At 46.0% G+C, this 18,980-nt stretch overlaps 1 protein-coding gene across 3 annotated transcripts in view; it reads right to left on the minus strand.

Moving 5' to 3' along the window:
* CRBN (cereblon) overlaps positions 1-18,980 on the minus strand; it is a 38,503-nt gene that overhangs the window by 10,731 nt on the left and 8,792 nt on the right. The window contains exons 1-5 of one of the 3 annotated variants that reach the window (XM_036390726.2): positions 6,695-6,804; positions 3,329-3,441; positions 2,602-2,804; positions 1,612-1,761; positions 114-276 (exon numbers count right to left, since the gene is read on the minus strand). In XM_036390726.2, coding sequence (XP_036246619.1) covers positions 114-276; positions 1,612-1,761; positions 2,602-2,804; positions 3,329-3,441; positions 6,695-6,761 — 696 coding nt within the window. In that variant the 5' untranslated portion in view covers positions 6,762-6,804. Of the gene's footprint in view, positions 1-113; positions 277-1,611; positions 1,762-2,601; positions 2,805-3,328; positions 3,442-6,694; positions 6,805-18,980 lie in introns of those variants that run through there. The other 2 variants (XM_036390727.2, XM_036390729.2) reach the window with 2 other exon arrangements.

The following is an 18,980-nucleotide window of genomic DNA, read 5'->3' on the forward strand; positions in this document are numbered from 1 at the left end:
GTGCCTCCTCCTCCTCTACAGATGGAGCTGGATACTGATTCTCAAGACGCCATCAGAAATTCAGACAAAAAATACAAAGCCAGAATAACCACAGTTGTGGAATAACTTCTCACCTTCTGGTACTTCTGCCACCACTGCCTGATGGCCCTGTCCTGCCAGGAAGTGGGTTTGGAAGAGGGGAGCACGTGGCACCTGCTGAGAGACTGCAGCTGCACTGCTGCCATGGTGGGAGGCAGCACTCGCTCAGGCAGGATTTGTACTTTAGCCTGCTGGATTCTGGGGAAGGAAGCAAAAAGATGAGGCGTACACATATTTTTTTTAATGTTTTTTCTAATAGCTGCATTTCAAAAAAAGTGGATTTTACTGCTTATGGGAACACAGGTTGGTGCAATGGATTAATCACTCCACGGCACTAGAGAATTTAACCTACAACCCATTCCATCAGAACTTCTTTTATTTTAGAGCACTACAGATCTGTTGGGATTGTGGTGGACAGAAATACAGACGGATTGGCAGTGGCAACACAGCTGAATGTTCCACAGTCTCAGCACTATAGATTTAGATTTTTGTCTCCTCAAGTTACTTTTGGTATAATCAGCTCTTCCATCTCAATGGCTCAGTTCAGCTGAAATGCACTTTGGTATCTTCAAACCACAAAAGCTTCTGTGCTCACTCGAGGTCAGAATCAGCAGAAATAGGATACAGACTGATCAGATTTTAATATCCCAGCAGCAAAGGTCACCTCTTCCACAAAGACCTCAGCATATGGCTGAGGCTACTAAAAATGCTGTCCAGCAGGAAAGACTTCATGTCTTATCAGGATTAATCAGCAGAAATCCTGAAATACTGAGGGGTGTGTCATTACAAATTTCTAATTTTCTCACAGGGACAGCACTGAACTGGTAACTTACAATAAATTATAAGATTATGTTGTGCCAAAAGCACTCAGGAATCAGAAACACCAAGAATTATGGAAATGTTCTTCTTGCTACAGAGCTCTGGACAGTGAATTCCCAGTAACAAAGCTGCTGTTGCTGCAGTTGTCCAAGCACTGCCACCCTGTGTCCAAGCAGGGCTTCTCCTAAGCTCTAACATTCAGAGTCTGTTATTTGGAACCACGTGTTAGAGAGCAAACAGCACAAGTATTCTTCATTTCCTCAGCTGCAGGTCACAAATCACAGAAATGCTGCTCCCAGACCTCTTTCTAAAGCAATGACTCTATGCTGAATTGCAGGATACAGGTGAGCAGCTCCAGATTTACAGATTTGGAGTAATACTCCACAAGCCTTGCAGAAAATCTGACAGAAGCTTTAGCAGCTGTGCTAAGAATTGTCACATGCTCCCAGACCAATGCTGGAGCCTGGACCTCTGGCTATGGTGCAGGGCATGAGGCCAAGGAGCTGAAAATGAGGGAAGACTCAGCATATTCTTACTGCATGTTCAGGATCTTGATCACTTTTAGAAATGGAAAAAGGCATTAATTACATGATACATTAAAACTAGTCAGAAGAGCCTCTAAATATCACAGCTATCAAATGGGACTATAGAAAAGAAGAGAAAACTCCTATGAAAGTTAACTTGAGTATAGAATTAACTGCATCATTTTCTTACCCATCTGACTGAGTTCGTATTTCAAGCACCTTGAACCTCTGTCTTCCTATTGCTTTCACCTTGACTGTTTCAACTCCATACTCCTGCTCTTCTCTGTAGGCATAGATTTCTGCTGTCGTTCCAAAATGTGCTTCCCTCTCATGTGCATTACTAAGAGGAACAGAATTAAAGATGAATTAAATTAATTAACCTCCTCCAAACAGCACTGCTCATTCAGACTCCACTCTGCCTGCACTGACTGTATGTGATTGGTCTGATCAAAAAAGCAATTTTTGGTGACATACCTTTAATTAATCACAATAATAATTTTTACATTATAAAGCAATTTCTATTGTTTTGGTTGGTTTGGGTTTTTTTTGCCAGGTAATTTAATTTTATTTTAGGGTCTAGATGTGACATTCTGGGAGCACAGGGATCACCAGTGTGTCAGCATTTCAAATGCAGACACTGAAAGCAAACATTCTTTGGAGTGACTTTATAACAGGAACTGTTCCCACCTCCCACACAATTAATCCATAGTAAATTGCAGGGGGAAGAGGGAGGAACATTCCCAACTTCTTCTGGCATTAATCAGCTTTTCTCTTCCCCACTTTTCTATCACCTCCTGTCTCTCAACTCCACTGTGAAGCATTTGCCAGTGCTTGTTAGTTCACACACTAAACAAGAAACAATACAGCTCTCAAAACAAGAATGTGACTTCCACATTTCAGGTCAAGGCTTATTCTTTAACAAGATGGAACAAACAGTTACTGAAAAGAGGAGGATGCTCAACCAAGGACACAGATCAGCACTTGCTGTTTCTCCACACAAACACGAGATGCTGTCAAGCACCTCCACTGCCATTACACACTGGAAGACAAATTCTCTCAAACAATTTCAGCTTGTTATCGAGCACAGAACTGATGCAACCATCTGCTTTTGCTTTAGTATCCACAGAAAACTGTGCTAAAAACATGCTGCACACACCAGCGACCCGCCCGTGGCTTTTACCTGTATGCAAGGACAGCAAAGGTTCTGTCTTTCTGAATTAAATTCCGCACCATGCTAACCTCTTGGGGGCGGAAGAGCTGCAGCGGCAGCGTCTGGCCGGGGATCAGCATCACCATCACCCGGGGCAGCACGGGGATCACCTGGCAGCTGTCGTCATCGTGCACCGTCCTGCCGTGGAACTCCTCCATGTCCGAGCCCAGGTACTGCCACGAGGCAAGGGGGAGGTCAGGGAGGGCCTGGGCACCACGGGGAGCAGGGCATGGAGTGCTCTGGGGTTACTCAGCCTGCAGAAGGCTCCAGGGGGGTCTAATGTGGAATTGCAGTGTCTGAAGGAGCTACAGGGGAGATGGACAGAGATTCTTCCCAAGGCATGGAGGGCCAGGGCACAGGGAACGGGCTCCCACTGCCAGAGGGCAGGGATGGATGGGATACTGGGAAGGAATTGCTCCCTGTCAGGGTGCCAGGCCCTGGCACAGAGGATGACTCTGGATCCCTGGAAGTGCCCAAGGCCAGGCTGGACAGGGCTTGGAACAACCTGGGACAGTGGCAGCTGTCCCTGCCCAGGGGGTGCAACTGGGTGCCCTCCAAGGTTTTTCCAACCCAAACCATCTTATGATTCTGTGAAAATAAAACTAAGCTTGTGGCATAAGAACATTACAATAAAACTATACAAACCCCATTCAAATACTTTCAGTATATATTTAATGGACAATATATAAAAACATACCATATGTGATGTGGGCAAACTGGTATCAAAATTAATGATGTTTGGCTTCTCAGCTTCTTTACTATCTTGGTCTTCCACTTCCATTTCATTGTCATCCTCTTCCTCGCTCTCTACTAAGAAGCACATACAGAATATTATATAGGAATCAACCAGCAAAGGCTGAGATACTGAGAAAAACCTGAGAATCAGGGAAATGCATTCAATATTCCCAGGCTACAGCTTTGCACAGGGAAGTAAACCAGAAGGAAATATTTTCTTGTTGTTACAGCAAAATCATCATTCTGTAGAAAGGGTCAAAACCTGGTAATTTATTTCTGAAGGCCTAAAGAACAAGTTTCTTTGGAAGAAAACAATAAACAAAGGCTGTCAGTTCAGCTTTTCACTACAGTGGTGTTTCCTCATCTCAGCTCTACAGGTTTTCTGTCTGCACACCAGGATACCAGAGCACTTCACTGCTTGTAGGATGCTGAGCAAAGTGGCTGAAGCTGCACAAACCTCAACAATCAGCTGCGAGTGAGTAAGAAGCAATGGGAAGCTCTGTGCTCATGCAGAGACTCTTGCTGGTATTGTGGACAATTTAATTGCTGGCAGCCTCTGCTGTGTGTACACCAAACACCAACCCAGCAAAGGCAACTCCTGAGGAAGCCAATCACAAGACTCCAAGGGATTTCAGATACTGAACAGCATTTAAAAACTACTGCTTCCTTCCCATTCTTCAGCCAAGCCTAAAGTCATTGTCAGGCAAGAGGGCAATTTAATTATCAGTCACTGCATTAATTGAGCCTATTTCTTTGAACACAAACATTATTTATACAGCATGTTATGCCTAAACCTCATGTTAGCATAAACCAGTCTCCAGGATTCTTTACACCAAGAGCTGCTGGGTAATGGATAATCCCAGTGGTGCTGAAAAACATCATTTAGACCTTGAAAGCTATTACAAGATGAAAAAAAGAATTACAATAGTCAGTCTAGTTGCCTGCCTTTGCAATTAATATCTTCTTAAAAAATAGTCCCGAGTTGAAAATATAAAAAGTGGAGGGGTTCTCTCTTCATCCTGAAGGATTCTGCAGGGAAATCTCAAAACACAAAAAGATGCTGCAGAAGCAAAGAATTTTCCTTCAGAAATGGGAGCACCACCAATTTCACTATTTCTGAGAGTGGGAGTACAACAGAACAGTGAAGGAGACATTAAAAGCTGATTTTAGAGAACCTTTCTTCCCCTCTTTGCCCTCCAGACACATTTGTTAAATGCTCCCACAAAATCTTTAGTCACTGGTCTTATTTCTGCTTCACCTCACTTATGTTTTTTTGAAACAGTTCACAGTTTACAGAACCTGCTCTTACAGATCCATCCTATATTGCATTTATCGCAGCAAGAAATGATCCAGCACGACAGGAAAGAAGGTTACAGACTCTCTTTGGTATTGTACCTAATTACAGCCCTTTCAGCAATGAGACACTATCTGCCTAATGACTGTTAAAAATACTCCACATCTATATGAAATTCCTTATATTCAATTAGCAACCCTAACCATGAACAATTACAAAATGTTTAAGATGTACAAAACAGCCATTCTTTTGCTTAGTGTGATGAAGGGGAAGAGCAGGAAGTTTTTGTTTGGTTCTGGGGCATCACTGCAGGATGGAGGAGGGGAAAAAACTAAAATACTCTGATTTTTCCACGTGCTCCCATCCGGCTGCATCCATCATTAGCAGTTTTAACAGGGAGAGGCTGTCCCACTTGTTTTTCCTGAACGCAGAAGGAATTAGCAGCAGTTGATTGGAAAGAATTGTGCCCTGCAAACTTTTGCTGGCTGCTGCCAAAAGCGCACAGTGGCTGCTGTGTGGTGCTGGCTGAGGGACCGTGATGACTCATTCCACTGCAGCAGCACCAGCCAGCCCAAAACACAGCAAACCCCGGCGCCTTCCCTCTCCTCCTCCCTCTCAGCTGGCAAAACAAGCTGAAGCTTTCACACCCCCAAATACTGGGGGTTTTTTATCCTTAAATTCCAGGATTAGCAGCACCTCCAGCACACAGGAAGGAGGGAAAAGCGAGCGCTGAAAGCTCCCCTGAATAATAAAAATCACAATTTCCTCATGTTGGTTCACCAGCACAACCCAATCCACTCTCAATGCCTTTGTGCAGAAATGAGGAAATATGAACCTCATTTAAGGAAAAAGAACAAGGTTATATATAGGTTGTATTAAGGTTATATTAAAGCTGTATTTCCTAAACTATTCAGGAAATTCCTTATATTAAAGCTGTATTTCCTAAACTATTCAGGAAATAGCTTCTATTAAAGCCAAATTTCCTAAAATAGTCAGGAAATAACTTATGAAGGTGATATTAAAGCTGTATTTCCTCAGATATTCAGGAGAATTGCTTACATTACGGTGATATTCAGGCTGTATTTCCTAAAATATTCAGGAAATTTTTTTTTTAATTATTTAAAACACAGAGATCTGAAGAGCTCACAGAATTTCCTGCCATGGGAAATGCCACTGGCTCCTGGCAGGAATTCCTGCTCCCTTCTGCCCTGCACGCTTATTCTGAAATAATGCTTCTTTTCAGTCAAGCACAAGCTGCTTCCCAACCCATTCAATCTCCTGTCAGTGTGGAGGCACCACAGGCAGAAAAACGCATTATTATGCAATAATTATGCAATAATTCCCTGGGTGAGGAATTGCTCTGCTGTGTGTGACAGATAAGCCGGGCAGCACATGGGATCCAGCACTGCTCTCCATCCAGCACCTCTGCTTCCCTGCTTATTTTCACTGGAAAACAGAGCAGAGATTCCCTAAAAGAACAGAGATTCTGCTGCTCGGGCTCTGGGTTTCACAGCGGTCTGGATGCACAGAGCAGTGCCTGCTTTGCCCGCTCTGCTGGGAACCCCACGGGCCTTCCACCCCACCGGGAGCACCCGTGTCCCTTCCTTCACCGCACACCCACGGCCTCCGAGGAACATTTCTTTTCAGCCTCGAAAGAACATCTACGGCCTCGATGGAACGTTTGCGGCCTCGACGGAGCAGTCACGGCCTCGAAGGATTTGTAGGAGCCCGGCAGCAGAGGCCGCAGGGGCCCCCGGGCCAAGGCTCACCCTCCGCCGCCTCGCACCGGCCGGCAGCGCCCGCAGCCCCGCGGCAGCGCCGGCCCTCAGCGCTCCGCGCACCGCCCGGGGCTCTGCCCGCCTCCCCCTCGCTTTGCTTCGCTTTCCTTTCCCCTTCCTCTTCTCTCCGCCTCCGCTTCCTTCCCTTCCGTTCCGTTCCTTCCCTTCTCTTTTTCCCTTTCCCCTCCCCACCCGCCCTTCGAGCCCCAGCCCGGTGCCTCCCCCGCGGGTGCCCCCGGCCCGGCCCGGCCCTCACCGGGCACCAGCTGGAGGTGGTTCCCCATGTTATCTCGGGGCTCTCCGCCTCGGTCCTCGGCGGCCATCGCTGTTTACCCGGAGAGCAGGCTGGGAAGGCGGCGGGGCGGGGGCAGGAGGCGGGCGGAGGAGGAGCCCGAGCCGGCCGGAGCGGGGCCGGGAGCCGCGGCCTGTGCGGGCCCCAGGGCTCCGTGCTCAGCGCCGGGGCCACGCTGACCGTGTTCCCGGCAGGGACAGCCCTTCCCGCCTGGAGGGCTCGGGGTGCCGGGGGACAGCGATTCCTCTCTGCGCACAGGGCACGGCCGTGGGTGACCAGGGCAGAGCCGCCCCCGCTGGCACCCGCGGCGAGTTCCCAAAGCGCTGCATGGCCGGGCTGTGGGCGTGGGAGAGGGGCTGGGTGTGAATAAAACCCGCCGTGGGTTAAACCTCATGGGTAAATGGCTTGACAAGAAATTAAACACAATATAAGATAAAAATTGGTCCGCACAAGGCGTGGAGAGGGTGCAGTGAAAAGCCAGGGTGGTGCCGAGGGCACTGGAGCATCTCTGCTGTGAGAAAGGCTTAGCTGGAGTTCTTCAACCCCGAGAGGAGATGGCTGGAATGGGATTTTACCCGTGCACACACACTTTAGTAATTTAGTTATTAAATTTATTACAGTGCCAAGAGGATGGAGCTAGGCTCCTCTTGATGGTGCCCAGCAATGGCACAAGAGGAGCGGGCAGAAACTGATGCCCAGAAGTTCCACCTGGACAGGAGGAAAAGCTTCCTCCCTGTGCAGTGGATCAGATGCTCAGAGCTGATGTGAAATCTCCCCTGGGGATATTCAGACCTGTCTGGACACAATCCTGTGCCCTGTGCTCTTGAAACTTGTCAGCAGGGTCCTGTCCTGTGTGAGGTTGGTGGCATCACCAGAAATGGTTCACAGGATGCAAACCCGGCTGGTACACCCCAAAAAGTTCACTGCAGCTGCCTCTGCACTGCCCAACTCTCACACAAACCCTCTGTCTCATCATTCATTATCGTTTCCTTCCCCTTTAAAAACCCTCAAAAAAAGCCCTATCATGGCCCTGGGATTTTTCTCTAATAAAATGTTATATTTTTATTGCTGAAATTTTTACTGCATTTTTTGTTACAAATCATTAAACCCTTACGGTGCTCTTGAGCAGTTCACAATTCCTCTGTCTCATCTCAGCCCTGTTTGTTGCTTTCTTCCTAAAAAGGCGCTTTTTTTGTTGTTGTTATTCAGGGAAAAATTCTGCACTTTCTGCTTTTTTCTTCAGTATCTCCCATCTCACTTCAGCAATAATATTCTCCCTGCATCAGTGACAGAGCAAACCAATGATTAGCCAGCAAGCAAAACACTAATTTTTATATTTTTTTTTAATCAGAATTAAAATCGTTTCAAGAACTACATTTAAAGGACAAATAAGCCCTGTAATTTCCTTACCATTGTGGGTGGAAAATTCCCAAACAATCATTATCTGTACTGACCTGAATGAATTTAGAGCAACAATCAATACCACATTTGCCAAAGGAGCACGAACATGCCCATGATGATACATTAAACATTTATAAAATACAATAATCACTTAAATGATTAAGTTATGATTCCATAATTTTTTCTGCATTGTCTCAGTGTAATACTCATAATTGCAGAGTATTGTATCTAATAATTTACCACAATAAAAAAGATATTTTTCTTGTCAAGCTGTCCAACTGAAGAATAAAAATATTATGAGCCCCTTCTCCAAACCCTGGGATTTCATTAAGAAATATTATGCAAATTATGTTTTAATTCTTTTGATATGCTAAAATATTTTTATTTCTCTTGGTTTTTTACTAAATTGCTGGCGATATATTTGAGTCACACTTTTGAGCTTGTTTCTGCACTCTTGAGTGATTGATCTTATTTTTTAGTGGCTCCTGGGATTCTCCAAAAAGCCACATGATCCAAGGAGCTGGGGTTTCTTTTAGGAAACCCTACATTCAATAATAATCATAATAAAATGATAAGTAGGACTCTGGGAGTATTTTGGATGCTGTTGCAGCTCTTTGTCACCCTAACCCTGCCAGCAGTTCTGTCTATGAGCACTGGAATTCCAGCAAGTGCTTTAAATCTGAATCCAACCCCCAGATTTGGCATTAACTCTAATTTAGACTCTCACTATAATTTGTAGATATCACTATTTACCAGCTTTTTCTGCAGGGCTCTACTGAAGACACTGAGGATTTTGGGTGAAGATTTTTTTGAGATAAGTGACTTTTGTTAAGTTCCACATCACCATCAGGACACTTACTAAATGCTGTAAGGTATAATTAATTTTGAGGGTTTTAAGTTCACCCTGCTAGAAAACTCGTTTAATATATAAATATTGATATTTCTTATCATAAATAGCTTAGTTTGAAGAGTCATTAATCTCACTCCCAGCACAAGGTGTGTTCCCAAACTCAGACTGGGAGAACTGGAAGTTGTTTCCTAGAGGGGCTTCATTCCCAAATTCATCTCCAGTGGCTGGTTTAGAATAATTGAAAGTTGTTCTTGGTTAACCATTGAGTAGTCAGGAGTCAGAGGATATTAAACCACCTTGCCAGAAGAAAAAGGAACAAAGGGACGGGAATGTAAAGCATATGAAAATGTAGCTCTATTTAGAATTTAATTTAGTGTTAATTTAGTCTTCATCCTGGGTCCCACTCGATGAGGAAAGCAGAGGATGCAGTGCTTGTTGTCTCATTGCAGGTGCAGTTCTCAACACAAGGAGTTTGCAAAGCACCCCCGGCCTCCTCCTGCTCAGTCACTCGCTGACAGATCATTGCTCCACCAAAAATACAGCTCTACCTCCCCAAAATATGCCATTTGTCCGGTTTCTTTAACTTTTCTTCCCATTCCCCTGCTCCTGCATCCACCCCCAGGAGGAAAGCTCTGTGACTGGGGAGAAGATGAAAGAAGAGGAACTAAGAGCACCTTTGCTGGCAAAACCTTCCCGTGCGAGACTCCAAAGCTCCTTTCCATCGCTCAGCTCCCTTCTCTCTCCACTCTGCTTGACAAAAGAAGTTGTCAATGTCTAAGCAGCCAGTGCGCTCCCTCGTCCCCACCTCCATCCTTCAATGAAGTGGAAAATTCAGAAATTCCCGATATTGCCGGAGCAGAGGCACTAGATGGTGCTGTAACATCCCCTTCTGCAGCTCTGCTCTGGCAGAATTATTCAAGCGGGCTGCTCTGCGAGCTTTGGGGCTTCCGTTTTCAGGGGATTCACTGCGATCAATGGAAAAGTTTGATCTACAACATTATCTATTGATCTACAACATAACTATTTTTAAAATAGGAGGTTTGTGGTTCTGACACGTGCTGGTTTGACCAGGCTGTTTTAAAAGGAGTCTGGATAGTCTAATTTTAAACTGGTAAAAGTTCTGTGCCCTTGTGCCATTGATTTCTGCCCTGCCGATAAATTGGCTCATTATCCACCCAAACCTGCTATTCCAGGCAGAACCAAGCAACCTCTTCTAGTGTTCCAAAATAAAAAGTGACTCCCTCACCTTTAGACAATTTATTAAACACTGACAGTAGAAAGCAGCTATAGGACAAAAAGAAAATCTGTACTTCAGACATGAAAAAAAAACAGTTACAAAAAATACATGAAGCCACTTTCTTACCAATGGCCAGGCAGCCCCAGCACTGAAGACAATTCTCATGTCCCCATGGCCTTGGAAATTCATGGCTTTTCAAATGACCAGCTGGACTCGCCGCTCCCTTTGTCACCACTTTGTTGCACAAATTAGGGAGATGTGTTACCTGCCAGTCCCCAGCAAACAGGGAAAAAATCCTCCTTTACAAGAAATAATCCTTCTTTAGCTGAGCTGCCAGCTCTGCACACACCAACTATCAGCTGTGCCACCCCAAACCCACAAGAGCTGCCCGTGTCAATACCAAATGTACCCTGAGAGGACACAAACCACGGAGGAAAGTGACTCCAAAAGCATAAAAATCAGTGATGGGCAGAGCTGTTCTAGAATAGGAGAGCCTGGGCCAGTGCAGGGCAGTTTCAGAGCAGCAGAGGACCAGTTTATCCCAGGAAGCTGATTGGCATCCCAGTGAGAACGGGGCATATTTACAACTCCTGTTCACATTTGCTGCCTGGGTCAGGCTGGTGACAAAGGAGCAGCTCTGAATATGCAGGAGGCCCCAGACAAAGGGCCCATTAGCCAGACATGGCCATTACTATGCAGAGAGGCAAATTCTCCTGCCAGAGAACCCTCGCCAAGCAAGGAAACTATTTGGCAAGTGTGCAAAACCCATATTCCACACAAGTGACAGACAGCATGGCAGGGAAAGCAAATGGGGCTATAAACACAAATTTGGTTCAATAAAGGGAGTGAAAAGTGAGGGGAAAACTCTGTAACACTTTCTGGAAGGGGACACCAAGGCAAAGGGACCCTTGAGGAATATTTCTGTAAATCCACGGCTGCCAGACCCTGCTCCCAGATTACCTGAGATGTGTCTGTGGCTTTGAGGTGCAGGTCAGCACAGACCTCCTGTATCCATTGCAAAGAAGATTTGTCAGAAATAATGCTTTGGTATTTCTTTTAATTTTTCTATCACAAAATTTTTGGTCATTTTCGTGTTAATGGGGTCCCAAAATTTTAGCCAGCATAAACAAGAGTGATTCCAGTGAGTCTTACAAGCTCTAACACTGCTTTTTCGTCTCCATTGTTCCTGCTGGATCTGTCAGCAAGTTCAATGTATTTATAGCTCAATGTATATATAATTCTGGGCATTGTTTCCCAGGAAGATCCAAGTAGCCCTGTCTGAACAGGAGTTTATGCAGAGTTCACTGCAGTGATCCCTACTCAGTGCAAACAGTGCTGGTTTTATCCCTGTGCATATTACCCAGCAAACTGTTCCCATATATTATGTAAAATCATGTAAATTGGTGTATATACATTTAGGTAGAGGGAGCTTGCTCATAAATCTCAGTTCAGTTTAAAATACAGAGCACTAAGTATGAGTTAGAAACACTATTTTTCTTACACTGTGGATTTGGAGCAGGCTCCTTCCATTATCCATGCAGGAAAACCACTCTGAACTTGGAGAGCTTGAGAAAAGTTAATACAGCCACATTTACAGTAATATTTGCCTTAATCTTGGGAATTTATCCTGGGAGTTTGCCTGCAGCTTGTCATGGGGAGGAAGTCCAGTAACCTCTGCAGATGATGGCAGTGAAAACCTATCACTAAGCCAGGGAGGGAAAGAACACAGAAAAGCTTGGAAATCAAGACCTTTTTGGGTTTTTTCACATCATAACTTAGTAAAATTTACTAGAGACTGAGCACACCGTGTTTGCAGGCTGCTTAGTTGGGGTTTCTCCATTTCTTGGGCTGAAAGATAACAATTGCTAACATCATTCCCCAACTCTTTACAACAGTGGCACCGAGTGTTGCATCACTCCAATCCAAAGGTGGGTGCACTGCAAAGATGGGGGGAAAAAATACATGCTAAAATGTAATGGAGATAAACTGCATATAATGGTCATAAACAGCACAGCCTGCTGGATTTCTGCCTCAGGCAGAGAGGAATGCACTCTCTACGTGTGCTCTTAAGCTATTGCAGTTCTCATTTCCAGAGAAGCACAAAATGGTTTGGTTGGAAGGAACTTTAAAAATCCTCTCATTCCAGCCCCTGCCATGGGCAGGGCCACTTTCCACCAGGCCAGGTTTCTCCAAGCCCTGTCCAGCCTGGCCTGAGGTCTCACACATTGCAGCCCTGCAGATCCATGACCTTCCCCGTGCTCTCTGTGGCCTTTCCCAGGAGCAGACCCTGAATCTCCATGTCCTGCCTTCTGGAGGAACCCCTTTGCAGGTTTTCTCCCAAATTTGCCCTAAACCAGGACACTCCATGCCCTTGGAACAGCCCAATCCCTCTGGGAGCTGAAGAAAGCCTTGGAAGGGTTCAGATTCCTCAGCTCCCCACATTTCAGATCCTTCCAGCTGCCAGTTTTGTGTCTGCTGGAAGGAAGAAGGGATCTTGCTGTGAGGGAACCTCTGTCAGATCGCCTCTCTCAGGTACAAAACTACTGACAGAGGTGTATTTTCTCTTTACCACCATAACCAGCACATCAAGAGGATTCCCCTACCTGAGAGAACATCCCAGTGAAACTCTGAACTCACTAACAGCTTGAAGGGCTTTGGAAAAAGCAACAGTGAGAACCTCCGCCGGGAATGGCAGGGAAATGCACGTTCAGAAACATGGAAATTCTCACTCTGCACAAGATGTCTCAGCTATTTGATTTCCAGTGCCTTCAGAGGACTACCTGAATATTTAACTGGCATCAAATCAGCTCTCAACGGAGAGTTTGCTTGTGCCTGTGCATTCTGAGAGGTGAAAAATAACTCAGTAATCAGATTTTAAGCTGTTATCTAATTGCAGAGAAGGCAGCACTGCAGAAGAACCTCAGCAATTCAGTCCTTAAGAGTTCTCACACCAAATTTTCACTTTGTTTAAGGGCAGATGTGCACAGATTCCCGAAGGAAACAGATGTTTTCACCCCATCTGAGCTCCTTCAGGGGGGTAATTGCCTGTAAATAGTGAGGTTATTAAGCTATTACTTGAATATCACTACCCACCAAGCATGACAAATTCATCAAAGCAGAAGTTCTACTACACAAGTCCCACTTAAAGTTCATTTCCTCCAATGGTTGAGTGTTTAAGGAGATTTTCAGCAATAGATCACATTTTGTGGGCCATTCACCCAACAGGTGATTTCCTACAATGCTCTGAATCACTGGAAGCTCTCCATTTTACAACACTTAATACTGCCTGAAAATTTGTCATTGATTTCACACCTCACAAGTTTTAAGATGCTGAAGAAGCCAACAAACTATTCCACGAGGAGGTGACCTTCATTTAATGACCTGCCACGATCAGTGGAAATAAGAACAGTAACAACCAAACTGAGATTGATTCTCCCCCTTTTTCATTCATTCTATCTCATATCATCCTAATATTGTAGGTTCTTACAGTGTTTAAATGTATAGATTGTCTAAATATATATTATACAGCTAGGCATGTTTTCTCCAGAGTGTTTCTTAAATAATGTATATTGTACATGTAATTTTTTTGGCATTTAGTCACACTAGAATGGAGGCCAATTCATTTGGCCTTTGCCTAAATTTCTGAAAATTCAATCAGGCGATTAATCCTTTCTTACTAATATGGACATACTAACAATTCACTAATGGCTCTAGGAGATCGTGGCTGGCTGGAAAATTGGATGTATTCTCTCGTTTTAGATCTCCTATTGTTTTGTTACAGAATCTCACCACCCATTCCCTGTTAGGGAAGGCAAATCTGAGGCACAAAAGGCGTGAGACTGCTGGGGATTCATTTCCAACGCCAGGTAAAATGTCATTCCATTGTTCTTTTGTAAATCATCCCCCCAGCACCTGTAGCATGAGGAAATGAAAAATGGGACAGACTATTAAGCTAAATGGCCTTTTGGAAAGCTGGAGTGAAAGCTTTACAAATGATGTATTGTGGGAGGGCAGCTCAGTGTTTTCTGTGGTTTCTTTATGGGTTGTTCTTCCCCCAGATAAGCTGGGATTGAAATGAGAAGAGGCCTGACCAGACATGTTTGCACTGCCTCCATCATTAGGGCCTGACACTCCACTGGAAGAGGCCCAACCATTTTCTCAAATGCAAAACTCCGCAATTCCCTTTTAATGCCCTATTGACTGGGAGCTGGAGAAGGAGCCTGGTGTCCCCTGAGTGCCTCTCCCTGTGCAGGCACAGGGACCAGGATCAACTCCCAAGCCTGCCCCATCCCAGTGACCTTCCCAGCTCCCAGGGAAAAGGCACCGCCTGCAGCAGGGACAGGTGACACAGTGGGGTTTTACCCCTGACATCAGGAATGCTGCTCCAGAGAGCTGGGCACAACTCACAGGCTGGAAGTCCCTGAGTGTGCTGTGGCTGGCTGACTCCAAAGCCGGGGCTCTGTGCCCAAAGAGCCACTGGGGCAGCTGGTCTGAGCATGAAGATGCCCTGGGCAAAATTTTATCCTTGGACCAACTGAGTCACCTGAATAAAAAGGATTCAGCCTAAGGACTGCCTGGATCTCCTGAAGCAGAATCAAAAGCAAAGAATCTATTCCATTGACAAAATAATTAAACCATTAATAACTGCATGCATATAACTTTGGGGACTGAATGATATCAATTAAATTCAATTAACATCTGCACAATGCTTCGAGGACATAAAATGTCATGTAACTCCAAAGAAATTTTAGAATTAATCCTATTAATCCTATTTTTAGGATTTATTAATCCTAAAATAGTTTCTGCTGCATTAGCACACTGCTAAATGTGGAATTCACTGGAAGCAAAGGCAGGGGTGCTCCAGAGATTTAGGGAGGTTGGTAATCCCTTTGTATGAAAAAGTGAGGGTTTTTCACCTGAAATCAAGTTCCAGCTGAAACTGGCAGTTCCAGGTGAATCAATATTGATGCCATTTAAAAATAACCATATTCCTTGTGTAGCTATTGATTCTAGCAGGTGTGACTAAAGGAAGGATATACATAAATATACCAAAAAAAGGAGAAAGTTGGCTATTAATGTCATCTTTTATCATCAGAGGCACTAACACGGCTGGAAAGTATTGATTACCTTAAAAGCCCCTCATAACTAAAGAACTATTGACTTAATATTTTCTCTAATCCTCCAAGAAATTTTACAGTAAGTCCTGATGTATATTTTCTGTTAAGAGTTTTAGGGCTCAGCTATATCATGTACTTATCTGGAGTGTCAGCCCTGGGGCTTACAGCAGCTGATGAGAGCTCTGCTAAAGGTGAGCAATAACTCCCAAGATTTAAGTCTGCTTTCAGGGATTTTGGAAATAGATACATCTGCTAATGTCTATTATTCTATAGCTTTTGTCTTTTAAATAATCTTTATCATTAGGGAATAATCTAATATACATTATTTTCAGTGGAAACAAGGGTTCTGCTCATAATTACTCAACTACAGCTGTTCTGAAAATTCCCTCAGCACTGGATAAGTGTCTCAACAGCCTTTTTTATTGCTTCCTATTTTCCTGGCACACTGACAGCCTGGCTTCCCAAAGCTCCAATGGGTGACACTTATCCAAGTTAAATAAGGGACCAGTGAATGGAAACTTCCCAAACACTTGAATTCTTCAATCCTCAAAGTCTCAAAGTGAGAATTGAAGAATTCCCACCCCTGCCGTGGCAGGGACACCTCCCACTGCCCCAGGTGCTCCCAGCCCTGGCCTTGGGCACTGCCAGGGATCCAGGGGCAGCCCCAGCTGCTCTGGGCACCTGTGCCAGGGCTGCCCACCCTCCAGGGAAGGATTTCCTCCATATATCCAATGAACTCCTCAGCTCAGAGCCATTCTCCTGCTCCTGTCTGGCTCCTGGCCCCTCAGATCCTGCATTGCCATGGGGCAAACAGAGGTTTTCACTCTGATTCATGTTTGGATTGAGTTCAAACCCAACAGCTGACAGGTTTCCAGCCCCATGGATGCTCCTGAAGCCCCTGTGCATTGTGGTTCTGCTGCCCTGGCTCCAATATCCCATCCCTGCCCATCCCAAACTGTGCAGACCCCCACCCTACAAACCTCACCTCTCCAAACTGCCAATGCACAGAAAAGCTTTGGCTCAGCAATTCTCCTCAGCCAAATTCTATCCATTTCAAGCCTGTTTACAGAAATGCCTCCCAGGTCTTGCTACCAAACACCAGAACAGCAAGAATATCTCTGCTTTTCCCCAAAAGATTAAAGACTTTCAGATAAGAACTGGTTACAGAAACAATATTAAAAGAGAAGTGCAGTTCTAGAGCTCCCTGTGCCTGACATCCTTCCTCTCCCCTGAGCAGCAGCACTGGCTTAACTCCTCTTTTCCAAGATCTCTTTATGGAGTGAAATGGGATCCATCAAAGAACAGACTTTTCCCCTTGCCTCCAGTAAAAACCAAGGACTTCTCTCGATCCCATGAGTCAGATCTAATCCTTGTGATTGGTTTTGGCTCAGTGCTGTAATCACTTATTTATGGCACTCAGTCTATCACAGGAGCAGCCTCATTGGAACAAATGGGGCAGTTTTTCATGTGCTCCTTCAGGGCCAGGGCCCCTCAAAGCCATTTGAGCCCCCAAGTCCTCCTTTAACCTGGGCCTTCCCCTGGCTCCCCCAGGCAGGTTTTTCAGGCTGAGGAGGGAGCTCAGCCCTCACTCCCACCCAGGGCAGCTCTGTCCTCAGAGGAGGCAGAGCACAGCACTAATTATTTTAATGACTGGAAATGAACTGTGAATTTCTTAAGAGCCATTGAAGCAAAACACTTTGAGTCAATCTCCCCACATTAATAGCAGAGTGCTGGAGATTGCTCATATCTTTGAGATGATGAAGCACATCTGCTAGATTTCCCCAGCTAATAGCAGGCCAAGTGTTAAAACATCAAACTTTGCCTCCCATCCTTCTGATGAAATAAAGGAAAAAGACAAAGAAAGAAACCCCACACAGCACCTTCCACTTGAGCCCTGCTGAGCTGGAGCTGGTGTCCATCAGGGCATCCCCAGGGACACCTGGCAGGGAATGGGCAGGGCCACCCTGCTCCTCTGGCAACACCTGCCTGGCACTGGGATCCCTCAGTGGGCTCAGGATGCTCTGAGGGATGCAGGAGTGCAGTGAGGGATGCTCTGAGGGATGCAGGAGTGCAGTGAGGGATGCTCTGAGGGATGCAGGATGCTCTGAGGGATGCTCTGAGGGATGCGGGATGCTCTGAGGGATGCAGGATGCTCTGAGGGATAGAGGGATGCTCTGAGGGATGCAGGGATGCTCTGAGGGATGCTCTGAGGAATGCAGGATGCTCTGAGGGATGCAGGGATGCTCTGAGGGATGCAGGGATGCTCTGAGGGATGCAGGCTGCTCTGAAGGATGCAGGGATGCTCTGAGGGATGCTCTGAGGGATGCTCTGAGGGATGCAGGGATGCTCTGAGGGATGCTCTGAGGGATGCAGGGATGCTCTGAGGGATGCTCTGAGGGATGCAGGATGCTCTGAGGGATGCTCTGAGGGAAGCAGGGATGCTCTGAGGGATGCTCTGAGGGATGCTCTGAGGGATGCAGGGATGCTCTGAAGGATGCTCTGAGGGATGCAGGATGCTCTGAGGGATGCTCTGAGGGATGCAGGATGCTCTGAGGGATGCTCTGAGGGATGCAGGATGCTCTGAGGGATGCTCTGAGGGATGCAGGATGCTCTGAGGGATGCTCTGAGGGATGCTCTGAGGGATGCTCTGAGGGATGCTCTGAGGGATGCAGGATGCTCTGAGGGATGCAGGGATGCTCTGAGGGATGCAGGGATGCTCTGAGGGATGCAGGCTGCTCTGAGGGATGCAGGCTGCTCTGAAGGATGCAGGATGCTCTGAGGGATGTAGGGATGCTCTGAGGGATGCAGGCTGCTCTGAAGGATGCAGGCTGCTCTGAAGGATGCAGGATGCTCTGAGGGATGCTCTGAGGGAAGCAGGGATGCTCTGAGGGATGCTCTGAGGGATGCAGGGATGCTCTGAGGGATGCAGGCTGCTCTGAAGGATGCAGGGATGCTCTGAGGGATGCTCTGAGGGATGCAGGGATGCTCTGAGGGATGCAGGATGCTCTGCTGCACAGGCCCTGCATGCATGGCTGGCTCTGCAGTGTGGCATCTCCAGATCAGCAGTTATTCCTCCATCCCTGTTTGCTTATTCCTGCTCTAACTGTGCTGCTCATTGCTGATTTGCTTTTTCTTTGTATATCCAAGGAAATGCAAATATGGGATTTAATCAGGAGGATGAGCCACGGCAGCCAGTGTTTGCCAAACAGTTTAGTGAGCGTGAGCACCTCCATTAGAGACAGAAGTTGCAGCAGCTCTAACAGACAATATTCAGGCAGCTCTGAGCACCCAAGCAGAAAGAAATCACCTAAAATTCATTTTTTAAAACGCTGCCTGAGCTTGAGTCGCTTAAAAATAAAAACGTCATTACTAATTCAGGGAAGTTTTCATTCAGGCCCAAATGCTGGCGTGCCAGAGTGGCACATACAGCCAGGGACCAGCCCTCAGCCCTGGGCCTGGGTCAGAGCTGTCCCCAGAGAGCCCTGGAAGAGCAGCCTGGACAGGAGAGCTCATCCAGTGCCATTAGCAGCTCCTGCTCTGTGTGGAGGCAGCATAATGTGCATCAGATTGCAAATGGAGCTGAGATTAAACACAGCTCTTAATGGCTCTGCAAACACATCTGGGAAAAAACAGCAGAGCATTCAG

The sequence above is a fragment of the Molothrus ater genome, chromosome 11 (assembly GCF_012460135.2).
Source record: "Molothrus ater isolate BHLD 08-10-18 breed brown headed cowbird chromosome 11, BPBGC_Mater_1.1, whole genome shotgun sequence".
Lineage (NCBI taxonomy): Eukaryota > Metazoa > Chordata > Aves > Passeriformes > Icteridae > Molothrus > Molothrus ater.